The following is a 20,347-nucleotide window of genomic DNA, read 5'->3' as shown; positions in this document are numbered from 1 at the left end:
CTTCAGCTCAGGTCATGATCCCACTGCTCATGGGTTTGAGCCCCACATCTGGCTCTATGCTTGCAGCTTGGAGCCTGGGGCCTGCTTCAGATTCTGTCTCTGTCTCTCTGCCCCTCCCCCACTCAAGCGCGCGCGCGCCCACTCTCTCTCTCTCTCTCTCTTTCTCTCTCTCTGTCTCTCTTTCTCTCTCTCTTTCTCAAATATCAATTTAAAAAAACACTAAAAGAGGAATAATAAAATGATTTAATAAAAAATGATTACTAGTAATAAAAATAATTGTATCTTCTAAGGGAAGTATTAAGACTATATTTATGTAAGAAAACTGATCTTCACAGAATTAACTTGCTGGAACCCATGTGCTTGGTAAAGGAAGCATCTGGTCCATCTTTCATTGCTTTAAAGCTCATGTTACTCCATCCTATCTACACGGAACTGAGGGTAGCGATGTCAATATTTTAAATATTCAGGTTCCAAGTCAAAGGCTACATAAGCCATCTTCAGTAGAGACTTGAAGTTTCATTTAATCATATACACACAGAAAATATTTTACATTTGCCAACTGGCAGGTTAATATCAATCAAATCAAAGGTTAACACATTTTCATCAAGGTATAAATAAATTAATAAAGGGGCGCCTGGGTGGCTCAGTCAGTTAAGCATCTGACTTGAGCTCAGATCACGATCTTGAGGTTCATGAGATCCAGCCCCACATCGGGCTCTGTGCTGACAGCTAGGAGCCTGGAGCCTGCTTCAGATTCTGTGTCCCCCTCTCTCTTTGCCCCTCCCACGCTCACGCTCTGTCTCTCTCTCTCTGTCAAAAATAAATAAACATTAAAAAAAATTTTTAAATAATAAATTAATAGATGTAAAAGATCCTTTTTTCCTGAAATTATATAAGGTTAGTCTGCTTCCATTTTATTTTACATTCCAAAGCTCTTAAGGAAATATTGTTTTGGGATACATTGTTGTTTTGAAAAATATACTCTAGTTGATGTCTTGGCCTGTATATTTAGAAAATAATACAAGATTTACAGGTTTTGTTACTAGTTCTTGCCCCTTGAAATCCCCCTTGATGTGGAGTTTCTATACTTTTTCGATGTGTGGTATCACCAATGCAAAACCCATACCTACATTTTTTTCGTATCTGTATATTTATTATGATTATCTGAAACCCTACAAAAAGTCACTCACCAAATTCCAAGAATTTTAAAAGTATGTGACTGATAAAATTAGTCCACAGTGATTTTTTAAAATTGATGAATAATGACATACCTTATTTAGAGATACCTATTAAATCAAAAGCAGAAAACCTAAATCTAGTTATCTTTTATTTTTTTTTTAAAGCAAAATAGTTTACGGGGCGCCTGGGTGGCTTGGTCGGTTAAGCGTCCGACTTCGGCTCAGGTCATGATCTCACGGTCCATGAGTTCGAGCCCCGCGTCGGGCTCTGTGCTGACAGCTCAGAGCCTGGAGCCTGTTTCGGATTCTGTGTCTCCCTCTCTCTCTGCCCCTCCCCTGTTCATGCTCTGTCTCTCTCTGTCTCAAAAATAAATAAACGTTAAAAAAAATTTTTTTTAAAGCAAAATAGTTTTATTTACTTTCCTTTCCTTAGTGTCTCTCAGGATCTCTAACTTAAATGTATTTTTTATTATTAAAAGGATAGTCAGGTAATGTGGAAAGTTCCTGTTTGAGTATAAATGCTTTATTAATTGTGACTTATGGGACAATAATCATTTCTATTATTTGTTAATATTGAAATGTATATTTTACTTCATTATTTAACTAAATTCTACCATTTTAAAGAGTAAATAGGGGCACCTGGGTGGCTCACTCGGTTAAGCATCTGACTCTTGGTTTTGGCTCAGGTCATAATCTCATGGTTCATGGGTTCGAGCCCCACACTGGACTTTGCACTGGCAGTGAGGATCCTGCTTGGGATTCCCTCTCTCTCTCCCTCTCTGCCCCTCCCTCACTCATTCACCCTTTCTCTCTCAATAAATAAATAAATAAACCTAAAAAAAAGTGAATCTTGCTTAGCTTAAAAAAAAGGGTACATATTTTTTAAGGGTCATAAAACCATGGCTCAGGTTATTATGTGACATAAATACCACGAGGCTGTTAATTTCTACCTTATGTTTGCCTTCTGTCCTCTCTTTCAAAAAACAAAGTGTAGAGACTTTTGTACTCAATATATTTGAAGACAGATTTCATGCTGTATTTTTATCCCATGTCAATCAATACATCATCAAAAATCATTAGAAAGGAAAACTGTTATTCCGTTTAGTAATAAATGAGTTGCAAAATTTATTTCATTCAGTAGTCAACTGACTGTGCAAAATGGCAAGCATATAGTGGCGAACACTACAGACATGGTATCTGCCCTCCCAAAACTGACAATGTAGTAGAAGAAAAGACCAGCATTAAAATTAGTCATTGCAAGACTAGTAAAAGATGCTACAGGGATATACAACTGGTAGACCTAAACAGGTGAGGTACTATGGTGAATAAATTTCTACCAAAAATTATTTTTAAAATGAGTACTGAAGAACAAGTATGAGTTGGCTATAGTGCGGGAGAGAACATTTCCTGGCAGAAGAGGTGGCGTTTGCAAAGACCCTTCTTTGAGAATGAGAATATTACATTAGATGATCTAAAACAATTACAGTAACACAGGACTGGGCAGAGTGAAATCAAGAGTAAAGAATACAGGGGCACCTGGGTAGCTCAGTCAGTTAGCGTCCAACTCTCGATTTCGGCTCCGGTCATGATCTCACCATTTGTGAGATCAAGCCTCGTGTCCGGCTCTTTGCTGACAGGCAGGACCAGCTTGGGATTCTGTCTCTCCCTCTTTCTCTGCCCCTCCCCAATGTGCATGTGCACAGGCTTTCTCTCTCCCTCAAAATAAATAAACATTTTTTTAAAAGAGTAAAGAATACAAAATTAGAGGAATAGACAAGGGCTGGACCTTCTAGAACCTAGACTGTGTTAAAACATTTGATCATCATCCCAAGAATAGTGGAAAGCTATTAAAATTATCTGAATTGCATTTACATGGGTCATTTTGGCACAGTGTGCAGAATAGATTGAAAGGAACTAAACGTGGGTTCAGAGAGACTAGTTTGGAGGAAACTGCAGTAATCTCAGTCACACTTGGTGGGCACTTGACTTTGTAGTGATATGGGGATGCAAAAGTGCACTGAATTCAGTGATAGCAGATAAAGTTGATGGTATTTGGTGCTAAATTGGATGTAGAGGTCTAGGGAGAGAGAAGAATCCAAGATTGTTTCTAGGTTCTGGCTAGATCATGGGATATTTTATAAGATGCAGGGAATCAAAGGTGCAGTCCTGGGTGGGGTGGTGGAGGGGGAAAGGCACTATGAAAAGATATTTTTAGTCCAGTTTTAGAACTCAAAATCTTGTAAATGATTTTGAAATATTAATGAGATATGCAGTGCGGATGTCATTTGAACACTTGGTTGTGTAGAGTTCGGAAGAAAGGCCTAAACTGGAGAGAAACAGTTGAGACGGTGTGTACATAAGTGGCCCTTGAAGCTCTGTGGGTTGATGAACTCTACTAGGATGAATAAAGGAGAGGGGAGAAATGGCCGGAGATACCATCTCCTTTTCAAAAGGAAATTGCGACATTTCAAAGGATACAAAGAAATTGTTGCCCTTGAGGCCTAAGGAAACCAGAGGATTAGGACCTCATGAAAGAGAAGGGAAGAAAACATGAAAAAGGTAAGAATCTTCCTTGCTGAATACTGCCGAGAGAGCAAATCAAATAAGAACTCAAAATTGCCCTTTTGTTTTTAGTGGCAAAACATGCAGAGTCTGCCATCTTTAGAAAGAAAAGCTAGTCAGCTAAGAATAGTATGGATGCATGAGGGGGAAAAAAGATAAACTGCTTTTTCAAGAAGTTTGGCTGTGAGATCCAGAAAAGTTAAGGCTGTAAGTAGTTAAAAGAGATTTGGGATTACAAGAAAGTCTGCCCTCCCCCAAGACAAGAGAGGCTCAAGCAAGTTTATGTTGGTAAGAAGCCCCCACTAGTGTGGGAGATAATGAAGGTAAGAGAAAAGATGAGAGATTTCTGAAGTATTCTGGAAAGGAAGAAGATGTCCAGAGTATGAGTGGGGGCAATTGAAAACATTCCCTGTTGAAACAGGAAGGAAGAAAGGATAAGTCCAAAAACCTCCAGAGTTTATCAACTCAGGGGTGGAAAGTAGAGATATGGCAGTCTATTTTTTCTCTCAGAGAAGTCAGAGATAAGGACATCAGCTTCAGGTGGGGAGGGAAGGAAGAGGGCTGGAGGTCAGAGGGGATTGGAGAATGTTTGAATTGGAGAATGAATGAAATGAAATTGTCTTTGCAGAGGGTAGGAGATGGAGCTAAGTGGAGAAATGCAGGACTGTGTAGAGGACTGTTGAGGTTCAGAATCATGCATTTAGAATGGTGCCGATCTGCCAAAGGGAGTTATTTTCTCTAGTAGAACCTTGCAGGCCAGCAGACACAGAAGGTCTTCTGGCTGTGTATACTAATAGCGAATCATCTTAAATTTTATCTTATTTTTTGTTTATTTTTAGCAATTAAGGAACAATAGGTTTCTTCGAGATGGTTGTAGTGCCCTCACGTGGCTGATCGACATCGTTCACTTAGGACTGTTTGCATGTGGATGCATTTGAACAAGCTGAGAATTAAGCATGCGCCTTATATCACTATTAGTAAAAGCAAAAAATGAATTCTTGCTTTGACTAAAGGCAGTTGTAGGTGCAAAGAAATTTCCATTATAGATTAATGCAACATTGACTACTCATTGGCGCATTTTACTGCACTTAAAATCATGTTACTATTTTGTTATGTGTCAGTAATGTGAAAATGTATAATAAAAATTACAAGTAATTAGGGTTACAAATAGCATTTATTCAGTCTCAGGGATTTTTATCACCGTGTTTAAGTTTACATCAATAAAGGCTGTTGTTTTGCATAATTACAACTGAATCTTTCTTGTGCTTTTTATTATATATGAAAGTCATTTTAATTGATTACTGAATATTTTCGCATAGTTTTTGTTGTTGTTTTTCAGTGTAAAGGAAAGTGAAAGGCATTGGCTATGTCTACAAAGGCCAAGTGGGTACAGTGACACAAACCAGATGTTATAAGTAGTGTTCTCTATGATTCAGGAAGTTAGGAAAGTAATTTATTGAGCACATTAAGTGTAGGAGCTTTTGCATATTTTAACTAATCCTCATAGCAATCCTGTGAAATGGTTATTTTTTCTCACTTTTATAGAGAATTGAACCAACTATTAGGTTCAATAAGTCATTTGGCCACAATTACAAACCCAAGAAATGCCATCACTAATACCAGCCACCTTTTCTTACTGTTCAGAATTTTATGAGCACTTATACCCTCCACTCAGAAAGGATCTTATTAAAGGCATTCTGCCAAAATGATCCTTTTAATGGAATTATAATGCATTTAATTCATCACTTAAATTCTTTTGTTGAATTTTTGTCAGGATTTACAGACATGCTGAACTTGCAGTTCAGTTGTTGAGTCTGTCATTTAAAAAAAACTTAAATTGATAAATTATTTACCGGTGAACCCAAATCTTTATTCTCAATTATTAAAAACACCTAAATGGCCTCAAAATAGTTGATGAATTGGCCTGACATGGCCTAAATATGTGGTTGTTGAATTACAGAAATGGAAAAGATGAACTGAAGAATAAAATAATAAGAGCATAAAAGTTCTAAACTTCATGGTGTAAAAGGCAAGGTGGGGCATAAGAGTGAGATTTCCCATTGATCTTTGTCTTCCTTGACAATACTCTTCTACTTTATTCAATGTGCTCATTATGTGCACCATTCTTACCAACTGTGTATTTATGACCATGAGTAACCCTCCAGACTGGACAAAGAATGTGGAGTAAGTAGAAAATAAAAAATATTTTTCAGTATTGTCAACCCTTGTATTTTAAATTACTATCTTGAGACCCCATCATTTTCTTTAGCAAATCATACTAGCTACTCCTAACTAGACAAGTTTAAACAATGATTCAAAGTTCATTTCAACCACTGATTTCCCATAGGGCAAAGCTTGCAGTGGCTCATTCATTAGCTCAAATTACTGCACTTGTTCAACTGCCAATATTTGCAGCCCTTTATCTTCCTTGTGAGTCTCATACCCTTCTGAATATCATCAGTGATTACTAATATCCAATGGTAAAAATTATGCCTAGTTTGTATGTTCTTTTTGTCATGGCTATCACTTTTCTATGTTTTATCAGTATATATGTCATGGCTCTAAATGATGCATATTTTATGAAATGCAGTGCTTCATTAATTTGGGGGTTAATACCTATTTGCTTAAATCAGACTCAAAGCTAGAGTATTTCAGGTACCGTCCTATAGAACCATATTATTTGGGGAAGAAAAGAAGCATATTATTTGGGCCCTCAAATTAGTTCATGTAGCAAATACAATACTTATTTACTTATAGTCAATGAGAATGTCTCTCAGAATGTAATGTTTCTTTTGCCTTAAACTCTACTTAAGCTTCTTACATCATTGGGAGACTAGTATAGACCCGTCTGAAAGCTTCTAATTTTTTTTTGTTAAGTTTCCTTTAAAACATGTACATGTAAATTACATACTAGATCTTTAATGTGGGCTTGGCTATTTCCTCTCAGGTACACCTTTACAGGAATTTATACTTTTGAATCACTTATAAAAATACTTGCAAGGGGCTTTTGTTTAGAAGATTTCACATTTCTGCGGGATCCATGGAATTGGTTGGATTTCACAGTCATTACTTTTGCGTAAGTATCTTAATACATTTTCCATCCTGGAATAATAAATCACTGATGGGAGCCCATGCTGTATTTCTCCTTGGTGGCTTCCATTGACAGATCAAGCATTTTTCTTAGTTATCATGGGAATTTAGAATATTTTTCTTCTAATCAATTATGCACTTTGGAGAAATTAGGAATCTAGTAGTAAATTATCTAACTTTGGATTCAGTTTGCACTGTAGAGTAATAAAATTTCCGAAGTAACATAGACTATGATTGAAGACAACACCCTTTTTCTCTTAATTGGGAAATCTGATGCCAACACTCATTGAAGTTGAAAAGGTCTTGATGAAAGACCAACATAGACTTAGATTTCCCTAAATTCTGAATAACTCTGATTTAATTCTACAGGTATGTAACAGAATTTGTAAACCTAGGCAATGTTTCAGCTCTTCGAACTTTCAGAGTCTTGAGAGCTTTGAAAACTATTTCTGTAATTCCAGGTAAGAAGAAACTGGTATAAGGTGGTAGGCCCCTTATATCTCCAACTGTTTCTTGTGTTTTGTTATTGTGTTGTGTGTGAACTCCCTATTACAGATATGTGACAGAGTTTGTGGACCTGGGCAATGTCTCAGCGTTGAGAACATTCAGAGTTCTCCGAGCACTGAAAACAATTTCAGTCATTCCAGGTGAGAGCTAGGTTAAACACCGAGGCTGACTTTAGCTGCATTGGCACTACAATCACAGCTTTTGTGCATAGCCTTTTGTTGTCAGATGTTGCAAATCAATATGTAAAAACGCAAGAATCAGGACATCATATTTTGGATGGATTTGATTCTTTGCTTTTTTACTTCTTGCTTTCTTTAAGACCGTTCTAAATCAGCCTTTGAGTTTAACAAGTTTTTGCATGAGGCATTTGCAGTAACAGGCTACATGGTTTGCATCCCGTAACGTCAAGCTTTCCGCATAGAAGCTAAACTATGAGGCATTCAGACTCATGCAAATTTGACCATTTAGGTCCAAAACTGGTGATTATCTTATCTGCAGATAAATGAAAGAGTGAGAGATAGCATGAGTGCTGCATGGGGCTCAGTTTTCAGATGTCTTCCTTTTTTAACCCATATTCCAGCTTGCAGAATTCACAAATATGTAACCTCATAATCCATTGACTTCATGATTTCTTACTACTCTATTCATATAGATTTTTCTAAAATCAATAAGAGGTTAGGGAGTAAGACATCTGCAAATAAAAGCAAAATATTTACACAAGGTTGGTGTTTAAGCATGAATAATAAAATCATTTCTTTTGCTCTGAGGGGTATTTGGAAATACACTTTTGGTTCATTTCCATTCACGGTTTTCTAATGGACATACAAGTTCTGCTTTCATTCATTTTCACCAGCTAGCAGGCTTTTCATGAAAATCTTATTCAATCACAAACATTAAACTAATGTTGTTGGCATTCTGCATGACATTTTTATTTTCCAGGACAAGCTCATGATGTTTTTGTCGGTAAAGTAGCTATTGAACAGTATATTTAAATTCCTCCCTTTGATTTTGTTCATAGGCCTGAAGACCATTGTAGGGGCCCTGATCCAGTCAGTGAAGAAGCTCTCTGATGTAATGATTCTGACCGTGTTCTGTCTGAGCGTGTTTGCACTAATAGGACTACAGCTGTTTATGGGCAACCTGCGGAATAAATGTTTGCAATGGCCCCCAGATAATTCATCCTTTGAAATAAACATCACTTCCTTCTTTAATAACTCATTGGATGGGAATGGTACCACTTTCAATAGGACAGTGAGCATGTTTAACTGGGATGAATACATTGAGGATAAAAGTAAGATATACTTTTAACCATTAAGTTGTTTAGTCCTTTAAATATTAAAAAATACATATAGTAGAAATTGTCTCCATTTTAATGTAAACCAAATGGCTTAACCAATTTAGATAACACATGCAATACAGAAATCAAATGATATTTATGATATGATATGATAATGATATTTTACTGCTATTTTCCCCTTACCTATCTTATCAATCAGTATGATCAAAGTTACCACTCGAAAATGTATCTTTTCTTAAACCAGTGTGGAAAGCAATACAATTTTATGTTGCATAAACAAAAAAATATTGGCTAGGCATTAATCAGGAGTTTTCAGTCACGTAGTAAATAAACCAGTAGTTTGAACTATTCAGTGTATTGTGCTTAAGTGCATTGTTAAGAAGACTGGGGAAAAATAATCTGGCCCTATTCAGTTGACTCATTATATGTATTGCGTGCATATGATATGCATGAAAATAGAGAAGTCACTCACCGAGATGAAAATCTAAATTTTTGTACTTATCAGAAAGTTAAGCAACCCCAATCCAGCCATTCGCTTATTGATAATAGGAAAGCATAAACTCAAACCCAACTTCTGTTATTCCAATTTATCCTTTTGGTGTCAGTCATTGTTTTAGAGTTGTTTATCAGTATAGTTTGATTATATTTAGGGATGGACATCAGAATAAACATACGATATCATATACTTCAGTATAATTTCTTATCATTGAAGCTAGCCTCTCTGTCATTTGGATGTCCAAGTCCCTCCCTCTCCATATACAATTAGCTAGCCAATTTCCATTGGTCTTTAGATTATCACTATTCCACTGGGATACTTGTTCTAAGGTATCCTTCATGGTTTTTAGAACCATGTGAAATTTTATCCTTTCCCAAATTATATTCATCTTTTAAGAGTAAATATTCTCATGAAGATTTCTATCACAGAAATTAAGATTCATTGGATAAACAAATAAATAATTTTAAATATTATTTATGGGGTTTCCTATTTATTAATATTATAATAACAGCACAATAACAATATTTGCACATAAATCTTTTCTCTTTCCCTGATTGTTTCCTTCAGATAAACTTCTATTAATAGAATATTGGGAAAGGGGGAGGGCAGGGAAAGGCAGTGTCAAAGGGTATAACCAGATTAAGGCTATGGAGACAGAGTGTCAAATTGCTCTCAGAAGAGATCATAACACTGTACACTTCTTACACAGTGGTCACCTTACTGAACTCCCCTTAATATTGACTGTGACTGTATTTTAAAACTCTTTGGTAGCAAGAAAAGTGTATCTTCTTGTTCCTTAATTTTAATTGCAGTAGAATTTGTAAACTATGTTTATTAGTATCATTAGCAAGTTATATATTTCATAAAATGTGAATTACCTGTTGATTTTTTTACTCAGTTCATCAAGTGATAGTATATTTTGGAGAATTCACATGAATTCTTTCATTTATCAAGCACATTAGCATTTTGTCTTCTTTGGCAAATATAGCTTCTTTTTCATTTTATTACTTGTTTTTGATATTTAAGTGATTTTCACTTCTAGCAATATAGTCATCAAATTTGTTTTCAGTTTTCTCTACTTAAGTTTAGAAAATGCTTCTTAGTTCAGAGATCATAAAACTATTCATTTAGGTATTCTGCATGTAAAGCAGCCCCCCATATATTCTACATAAAAAAACACAAAGCTTATATATTAAATTAATGAACTTGTTTTTAAATCTTCAATCTTTAAAAATCTGGAAATATTTTTTGGTACATATTGTGAGGTGAAGTATAAAACGTTTTACAAAATTATGACCCAGCTTTCCCTGCATAATATGTTAGGGTATTCCTTCAACATAGACTTTAAGTAGTCCTAAATACAATAAATTTTTTGTGGGGTACATGTATGTGTTTTAATGTTTCTGTGTTGGTGTGCTTTTGTATGAGAATATGTAAATATGTATGTTTATGTATGTGCATGTTTTATAAGATCATCTTTGCAAATTATTGAGGTTATATATAGGTATTCCCTAAGAATAGAAATTAGATAGGAGCACCTGGGTGGCTCAGTCGGCTGAGTGTCGCACTTAGGCTGAGGTCATGATCTTGCAGTTCATGAGTTCGAGCCCTGCATGGGGCTTGCTCAAGCTTTCAGGGCATAACCCGCTTCAGATGTTCTGTCCCCCCCCGCCCCCCGCCTTGTCCCTTCCCTGCTTGCACTCTCTCTCTCAAAAATAAATAAACATTTTAATTTTTTTAAAAAAAGAATAGAAATTAGATATACTTAGAAAATTATATATCTTCAAAGAAACAAGTTTATTCTGTTCCTTTGAAAGACAGTAATCATGCCAAAATCCAAAACACAATACTTATATAGAGCATCATAGAAAGAAAAAACACCTAAGCCACTTTTCACAGGAAATTAACTTAAAACTGGTAGGAAAAAAAAATGTCTAAATCTATTTTGAGTCCAGGAAAAAAAGTACTTATAAAGTAAAATTTTACTTGCATGGAAGCACTTCAGAACAACAAGGCATCCCTTTCTCTCACTTTTTGTGCCAAACAGGCTTAATTTGGCAACCCTTTTTTTTTAACCATCCCAAGCAATTTGAGTTTATATTTGCAATAAATGCTGATATGAGAATATTATGATAGTTATTCATTCCCCAGCCCCAAATTATTTTTAAACATTTTCTAAACATTTATTTAATTGAAGACTTTGTATTTTGGTATTTGTTTAGTATTCAGTTATTATTGAAATATTTTCATTCAGCCCATATACATATTTATTATTTTATCCATTTCATTATGGTTGAAAAAATTGTAAGGTTTATTACCTAAACACAATGGCTGAAGTGTTTTGAGGGCTTTTTTAATGATTCTTTCAATTCCTCCCTCTTTAAATAGGTCACTTTTATTTTTTGGAAGGGCAAAATGACGCTCTGCTTTGTGGCAACAGCTCGGATGCAGGGTAAGTGATGTTTCATATTGAGTTTCAGTCCACACTGCTCCATCAGCCTCAATAACTTGCCACCTCCCACCCACCCAGCCCTCGCTCACTCCTCATTCAGGGCCCTCCATAAATTCTACTTCACGCTGATTCTCAAAATAGCTGAAATAAGTGTGGATTCTCACCTCCTTCACACACTCATATGTGGCAATTACTTTTCCATACTAGGTCACAGCTAATCTTCCAAATTAGTTAAATGGAAAATTGAAAAAGCAGTACATATGTATTAGAAGATTAAGTTAATGGAATTCATAAGCATGTACTTTTGTAAGTGTGATATTTTTTATATGCTAATGTAGTCTCCATGGCTTCAGATGTAAGATCTCTGAAGATAATGACAGTATCTGAGTCATGGTGAGTGTATGTCGAGCATCTTTTAGCAAAGTGGTTAAGAGCATAGACTGGGAAGTTTGCATGGATTCAAGCCTGACTCCACCAAATAACATAACCTCTCTCTGCCTTAGTTTCTTCATGTGATAAATGGTTAGTATAATAGAATTGCTATGAGAATTAAATGGATTAGTGAATAAATAGTTATTATAGCACTCAATATGTGCTTTTGATTATTATGATTGATGTGTGAATATTTGTTATTAAGAAGTATTGCACTTGGGGGGTGCCTGGGTGGCTCAGTCCGTTGAGCGTCTGACTTCGGCCCAGGTCATGATCCCACGCTTTGTGGGTTGGAGCCCCTCATGAGGCTGTGTGCTGACAGGCTCAGAGCCTGGAGCCTGCTTTCAGATTCTGTCTCTCTCTCTCTGCCCCTCCCCCACTCTGTCTCTCTATTTCCCCCAAATAAAAAACATTAAAAAAAAATAAAAAATAAATAAAAAGTATTGCCCTTGGAGCTAAAGCCAAGGAAGAGTCAGAGAAATAATTACCTTCCCCTATTTCCCAAGAATTTAGAATCACAAAAGAATTCTAATGTTTTTTCAATGGAAGATGATATTGTGGCTATTCATAATTAATACCTGTAGCAAAATTTCCAATGGCTTTACATTTGGCTCATATGATAAATATTGTGCTGCCTTTATCTCCAAATCCCAGTGATAAGTAAAACAAACTAATTTTAATTCCTTGTCTGTAATACTAAGTGCTTTACATATGATGTCTTATTCAATGCTTATATATTTACAAGGCAATTTCTGGGGCGCCTGGGTGTCTCAGTCGGTTAAGCGTCCGACTTCGGCTCAGGTCATGATCTCACGGCTCGTGAGTTCGAGCCCTGCGTCGGGCTCTGTGCTGACAGCTCAGAACCTGGAGCCTGTTTCAGATTCTGTGTCTCGCTCTCTCTCTCTGACCCTCCCCCGTTCAATGCTCTGTCTCTCTCTGTCTCAAAAGTAAATAAACGTTAAAAAAAATTATTTACAAGGCAATTTCGATTATTAGCCCTTTCTTATAAATGAGGTGCCTGAAGATTAGCAAAGTTAGGAAATTTACCCGAGATCATGTAACCCAGAAGCGTCAGGCACAATATTGAGGCCAGGTTTGGCTTAATCATTAAGGACATAACTATGAAATCTTCAATATGCAGAGTCATTCCCTCCTCTCCATGTGCCCTCATCCATCCTTCCATCACCCCTTTTCCCTACTCACACACACACATACACACACACACACACACACACACACACACACAGTCACTCTGCCTGTAGATATCTTCAGTGAAAATCAATTTTTCCCTGTAGGCTTATTTTCCTGATCATGTCTGTAAGTCCCAGAAGATATTAATCATGATGTGATTGCTTTTATATGGAGACATGGTAAATATAATGACAATTAGGAATCACAGAGTAATCCACAAAGAGTCTTAACATATTCTGTTATTATGTAAATCAGCCCACACAGTAGTGGGTTAAGTGCTGGGTAAGTTGAGAGAAATCCGTTTTCCCTAGTGTCATATAAAATTGATATTGGCGTCTATAAAAACAGGGAAGTCAGCCTGCAGACTTTCAGTCCTGACTTTCTTTTAATCTAATTACAGCCAATGCCCAGAAGGATACATCTGTGTGAAGGCTGGTAGAAACCCCAACTATGGCTATACAAGCTTTGACACCTTTAGTTGGGCTTTCTTGTCCTTATTTCGTCTCATGACTCAAGACTTCTGGGAGAACCTTTACCAACTGGTGAGAACAGATAAAATGATTCTTCTGGGAGGCATGAAATACTGAGATCAAGAGAATTGCTATAAAAGCTGTAACATCTATATAAAATTTCATAAATATCTCTTACATTTTTGCAGACACTACGTGCTGCTGGGAAAACATACATGATATTTTTTGTGCTGGTCATTTTCTTGGGCTCATTCTACCTGATAAATTTAATCCTGGCTGTGGTGGCCATGGCCTACGAGGAACAGAATCAGGCAACCCTCGAGGAAGCTGAACAGAAAGAAGCTGAATTTCAACAGATGCTCGAACAGTTAAAAAAGCAACAAGAGGAAGCTCAGGTATAGTTAGCAAGCATAGAGCCCTTTTGTGCTTGTTGATCTCAGTCCTCTGACCACACCGGTGAGGACAATGGCATTTAGTACACAAAATCAGTAGTGGATAAAAGTGACATTTGAAACATGTCATGTGTGTTTGGTGTTAAAAGCCTGTTAGGTTTTTAGGAGATTATTATTTTATGTTGATGATTACTGTCAATCTGATGGCATCAACACATGGAGAATTTATAATTGCTTTGTTGACTTTTTTTTTCTCCCTTGTGACTCCTCATTTGCTCAAGCTCACAAAGTACTTAAACCTACATGCTGTCAATCAAAGCATTTCCTTAATGTTTCTGGGGAAGAGGAATTTGTTCTGGTTACTTCCTCATTAGTGTCACTAGAGGTGGGAAAGGTCAGAAAACCAGAGTCAAGCTGAGAAGATTATTTCCTAGCATCTGAAAAAACAAAGACCTATTTAATATTTATTTTTTATTTGAAGGGTGCTTAATGCAAGTTTATGGATTGCATAAGAAAAATGCTGGTGTATAAATACAGTAAATCACTACATGCTTTGCCTCCTATCCTGTAAAAATAATTTAATTTGGACTTGATAAGACTTCAGAATAAGGCAAGAATTGCTCCGAATTACATTTCCTTGACTTAATGGCATTAGCTAATCCAATTGCCTATTTTTGGATTTTCTTGGATCTTAACTATAGTTACCTTTTAATACTGAGTCTCCTAAATATTTAATAAAGGTCAGATAGATAAAATATACTGGGGTAACAGCAGCAACATAAAATACCATATCTTTCCAAAAACTGTGCTGTTATAATTTAGAAATTCATTCAGAGGCCATGATCTGGGATTCCCTTATATATGATCTGTAACGTGTTTTTGTTGTACATTTCTTAGTGAAATACTCAAGTGAGGGGGGGAGATTTTATTAAAATAAAAATATTTGGTTGAACTAAATTCACTAATTTAGAAGGGTGCCAAAAGTGACTGTCAAGTGGAAGTGTGATATATCAGGTTGAAATAGGAAACCTTTAATTCTTGAATTCTTTCCTTCTTAAAATAGTGGTTAAGTCATAGAAAACTGTGTTATGATAGTTGAACGTCTTGCTCATATTATTGAATAGAGAGCATATGGAGAGGCCAGAGCTTGAAAGTTTCCATCAAAGTCACATGTATCATCTTCCACGTGTCTATTGACTTTAATTCTTTAATTGGTCTACTGACAATGCATTGTTTTCCAACATATGGACCAGAATGGAGAATTGTTTTTCAAGATCGTATTCATGATACTAAAAGTAAATTAAGCAGTAAACATGGATAGAGTTTCGCAAGGTTTGTGTGCAACTACCATTTACCACATGCCCTTCCAGGCAGCAGCTGCGGCAGCATCTGCTGAATCAAGAGAGTTCAGTGGTGCCGGCGGGATAGGCGTTTTCTCAGAGAGTTCTTCAGTAGCATCAAAGTTGAGCTCCAAGAGTGAAAAAGAGCTGAAAAACAGAAGGAAGAAAAAGAAGCAGAAAGAACAGTCTGGAGAAGAAGACAAAGAAGACGGGGTCCGCAAATCGGAATCCGAAGACAGCATAAGAAGAAAAGGTTTCCGTTTTTCCTTAGAAGGAAGCAGGCTGACATATGAAAAGAGGTTTTCTTCTCCACACCAGGTAAAGATATTATTAGCTTACACAAATTGCATTTTCGTAACAAGCCATGTTTTAAAGATACGCCAGCATTTGGTAGAAATAAAACCGTCTTACCCCTGGATGGCACAGTGCTTTCAGAATTGTAATGATCATCAAGTGTTTTGATTATCACCTCAGAGACTTTGTGAGTTTTGTGACTTTTGGAATCCCAAGAAAGCAGTTTTAGAGCGTAGATCCCCACTGAGCTTGGGAAGGTTTGTGGTTTTGAGGTTTTGTTGAAGACTCAAACATCTCAGGGCAAGTTTCCACATGAGAAATTCTCAGCAGATGGTTCCCATCCGTTTTTAGCTATGCTGCTGTGCCTGGACCCAGTAACTATGGGCTTTCTGAGTGGCAGGTTCCTAGAAGTGAACTGTGTATTCTTTCAGACCATCTGTGTGGTTGTTCCCATTCACATACAAACCTCATTGGAAGAATCATTCTTCAGACCCTCATTTCAAGGGGAACTGAAGCAAAATTTTTCTAGAAGTGTAGCCAAAATTGTTAGGTGGAAATGCACTGAGGAGTATTTATGACACTAAATAAATAGTGGTGTTGAGTGGCACTTGATTATCTGTCTCATGTTTAATGTGGGAGTCCCCTTGAAAGAATACCTTGATTCTACAGTGCAGTAAATGTTCACTGGATGCCTGTGGCTTATGTACTAACACAAGCTGTGGAAACTTTGAAATTTAGGATCCTTAAATTTTGAAATTACCAAGAGAATTACCAGGAATACGGGTTCTCAGAAGACAATTTCACCAGTGGTGAAACCTTAGTATCTATACAGTAACAAAGACAATTAGAACAACACTGATAGATAGGGGCGCCTGGGTGGCTTAGTCGGTCGAGCACCGGACTTCGGCTCAGGTCATGATCTCACGGTTCGTGGGTTCAAGCCCCACGTCAGGCTCTGTGCTGACAGCTCAGAGCCTGGAGCCTGCTTCGGATTCTGTGTTTCCCTCTATCTCTCTGCCCCTCCTCAGCTCTCTCTCTCAAAAATAAACGTTAAAAATTTTTTAAAAAAGAACAACAATAGACAAAGTGCATTGCAGCTTTCAATATAAATTTGTTTAAATCTGTCACTGCAGCCCTGAGCAGGTACCATAATCATCACCCCAAACTACAGATGTGAAAAGAAAGAGAGGGCTGTATTCTTTGTCAAATGCTTGTTTTATTCTTGGCATTCTTTTTACATTATCATAATTAATACTAACAGCTCTGCGTCATATTACTTTCACTATTTATTAGGCCCTGAGAAATTAAATAACTGCCCAATGTCATATAGTTATTAAGGGTTCAGGTGGTATTCAAATTTGATATGACAGTGAACCACCTGAACTTTCCACTTTCTCAGCCCAACCTGAAAGAGTATTTAAGAAAACTGATAAGGCAACTTACCATTTGATTTCACTAAACAATTAATATATAGGATTTTAGTTGTTTCATACATTTTATAGTATAGAGTCTCACAAAAACTTATATTTAATAGGTGTAAAATTTTTATAGGTCAACTTGATTCATTCCAAGTCCAAATAACATTATGACATGGGATAGATTAAAGGATTAGTAGGGTTTAGTTCATATTTAAAATAGAATTTGTTTTTAATATCTGCATTTTATACTCATTCTCGTTCATGTTGTCATAATTATGATTTAATTAGTGGAGACATTAATCTTAATAAATGTGAATTCCTTAAAAATCAGATTCCCTTTTTGCAGCATCTTCATTTTGGAAAGAAAGGAAAGGAAGAAGGTAGAAAGGGAGGAAGGGAGAGAAGGAGGAAAGGAGGGAGAGAGGGAAGGGGTTTCAAAATAAAATAAATTTTACTAGAGGTAAAATTGCCCAAATTTGAAAGAGCAAATCACCAGGTGCCACAGAGAGTCTCTTTAATTTGCTTTATTTCAAATCCAGTAGACCTAATTCTAGGTGAAATCATGAAGCCTGAAAAGGTTAAGTTTTGACCTGCTTATTTCTATAAATTGTGCTCATGGATTTCCCCAGTACTGTCTTCTTGGTAACTATTTCCTAGCTAGCTGGGCATGATAAGTGATCACTGACTTATACAACATGCACCATCTGGCTCACACTGAAACTTGTTTCTTAAATGGTATCCGTATTTTTAAAAAGTGAAAGATTTTCCTTTTATCTGATAAGTAGTCAAACAAATAGCTAAGAAGATGGAGAGGCAGAGAGAAAGAGGAAGAGGGAGAGAAAGAGAAAGGGAGGAAGAGGGGAGAGAGACAGGGAGAATCCTGAATTTATACTAATCCCACTCTCCAAATCCCTGGAAGTAATACTGAAAATATCAAGCGAGGTAGAGGTTCTTAACCTGGGTACAGTGATGAAAGGTCCATTTTTAGATTTTTTGAAAGCCCAAGACCCCAAAGCATTAAAACTATTGTTTTGTGGTAACATGATGGAAAGGCAATTGTGTTGGTAACCATTTATACCTTCATATTAATATATATATATTATATACATATATAGTATATATAATGTAGGCTTTTATTGCAAGATTAGAATTTTTCAGTATAGTAGGTGGATTGTATGAAATCTTTCTGAGGCTTCAGTTTGATTTTTTAGTATGGGAGAGGGGAGAGAAAGAAACCAAGAGAACAGTCTCTAATCAAGTCTCAAGACAATCTGGACATTTTATTTTGAAACCTTTACAAGATATAGTCGGCCTTCTTAAGTTTTGCTTTTTAGAGATTCATTTGTTATGGCAGATTTTTCTTATTGGCCATCCTTTATTTGCAGTGCAGCATTTGATTGTTATGGATTCATATAATTAATGCAAGCAGTAAAAGTTGATGCTAGCGGATGGGGCACAATCGTTTTTCATACAGCCATCTCATGTAAACTGAGCTCTTGTATGGCATAATTCACCTTTGAACTTGGAGAAACTTTGTGTGCAATTTTATAACATATCTCCCTCCAATCCTTCTATTGGCTCTGAATGGAGTACTTATAGCTAAAATATAAACTCTTAGTAAGAGTGATACATATAATTTCTACCTTATTTCTTATTGCCAAGCATTTCTTATCTTTTGAGATGACGATAACCAGTATGTCACAGATCCTGTAATTCTTATGTTTTTATAGCTAAATCAAAATATCTTGTGAAAAGAGCAAAAGGAGATGAAAGAAATTGGGTAGTCTAAGAGAAATTTTAAAAATAATTACTTGTATGGAAAACAATAAAGGAAAGAAGGAATTTTACTAATGAAGTTGGAACTAAGATGAAAAAATTTGGGAACAGGAAAAGTAGAAATTACTTCTGTTGGAGGAGCAGATCAGTCTCTTTAAATGTGCTTCTTTGTGAGGGCACCTGGGTGTCTTAGTCAGTTGAGCATCTGACTTCGGCTCAGGTCGTGATCTCATGGTTTGTGAGTTTGAGCCCCGCATTGGGCTGTGCGCTCACAGCTCGGGGCCTGGAGCCTGCTTTGGATTCTGTGTCTCCCCCTCTCTCTGTCCTTCCCTAGCTTGTGTGTGGGCTCTCTCTCTCTCTCTCTCAAAAGTAAAGAAACATTAAAAAATAAGTAAATGTGCTTCTTTGTGTAAATGAATAGAATCCCATAACATAAGAGAGTGTTTAAAGTTTATAAATGTTTTGTAGATGTTTATTGACGTTACTGAGAAACATTATTCTTTAGCTAAAAAGAAAATCAAAAGCAGACTTGTTGGTCAGGGAATATGAACTGTATATAGGTACAAAATAATTTTAGTTACCTTTAAATCCTTTGGAGAGAAAAAGATCAAACTAGTAATATTGAAATGATGAAATCAGTATTCTTTCTATTAATAATCATAGAACTCTAACTCAAGTCAGCCGAAATAAAAAGAGACCTGATTAAATCAGATAGATAATATCTGTGAGTAGCTTTGGGCATAGCTGGATTCGAAGGCTCAAAACACGTTATGGCCAAGCATTTCTCCATATTTCAGCCCGGGTTTCTCCAACACAGTGGCAAGATTCCCACTGCAAGTTCAACCTTCTCGTCAATATTCTTAGCACCCCCAATTGAAAATGCACCTCTTTCCCAACAATTGTAAAAGAAAGAAGTGGCTGTCAATGGACCAAGCAGGGTCCCCTGCCCCTCTTTACACGATTCTCTATGGAATACCCTCATTGGCTAGGCCTGGGTCATGGTCTTGCCTCAACATTACTGTCAAGGATAATCAGGATACTGTTGACAGAACAAGGAGAAGTGGATATCCGATGAGCAAAAAGTGTTTGCCACAGTAAAGTTATAAACGTAGACTAGTAATAAACAGGAAGTGATTAATTGTGTTCAAGGCTGCTATGCTTAAGAATCAAGGTAAACTGCATGGTGGCAGTGACAATGTAGCCATTTAGAAACCTGGGTAATGACTGTGACCAAATACTTAGTGAAAACCAGGTTTTTGTGAATATGGTACTCTTCAGATTTCTTGAGAGACAGAAGAGTGAAAATCAGGGAATGAATCATAAAGTTCTCAGCTTGATTTGTTTAATTTATTCATGAAGACTTTATAAAATATGCAAAGGGAAGGGGGAAAGCTGCTCCTTGTACTATAATTAAACAGACTTACCAGCAAGCTTGATTTTATTTTCCTCTGT

The 20,347-nt window shown here is 36.5% G+C and overlaps 1 protein-coding gene across 5 annotated transcripts in view; it reads left to right on the top strand.

The window, feature by feature from the left end:
- LOC109272266 (sodium channel protein type 2 subunit alpha) overlaps nucleotides 1-20,347 on the top strand; it is a 138,361-nt gene that overhangs the window by 57,539 nt on the left and 60,475 nt on the right. For 4 of the 5 annotated variants that reach the window (XM_019458169.2, XM_019458140.2, XM_019458148.2 and 1 more), the window contains exons 4-11: nucleotides 5,835-5,924; nucleotides 6,688-6,816; nucleotides 7,386-7,477; nucleotides 8,356-8,628; nucleotides 11,519-11,582; nucleotides 13,606-13,747; nucleotides 13,864-14,070; nucleotides 15,438-15,725. In XM_019458169.2, the coding sequence (XP_019313714.1) occupies nucleotides 5,835-5,924; nucleotides 6,688-6,816; nucleotides 7,386-7,477; nucleotides 8,356-8,628; nucleotides 11,519-11,582; nucleotides 13,606-13,747; nucleotides 13,864-14,070; nucleotides 15,438-15,725 (1,285 nt within the window). Of the gene's footprint in view, nucleotides 1-5,834; nucleotides 5,925-6,687; nucleotides 6,817-7,199; nucleotides 7,292-7,385; nucleotides 7,478-8,355; nucleotides 8,629-11,518; nucleotides 11,583-13,605; nucleotides 13,748-13,863; nucleotides 14,071-15,437; nucleotides 15,726-20,347 lie in introns of all 5 variants that reach the window. The other variant, XM_019458163.2, reaches the window with a different exon arrangement.

Source organism: Panthera pardus, unplaced genomic scaffold, assembly GCF_024362965.1.
Source record: "Panthera pardus isolate Hobbes unplaced genomic scaffold, ASM2436296v1 HiC_scaffold_10, whole genome shotgun sequence".
Lineage (NCBI taxonomy): Eukaryota > Metazoa > Chordata > Mammalia > Carnivora > Felidae > Panthera > Panthera pardus.
This window is presented reverse-complemented; position numbering and strand designations above follow the sequence as displayed.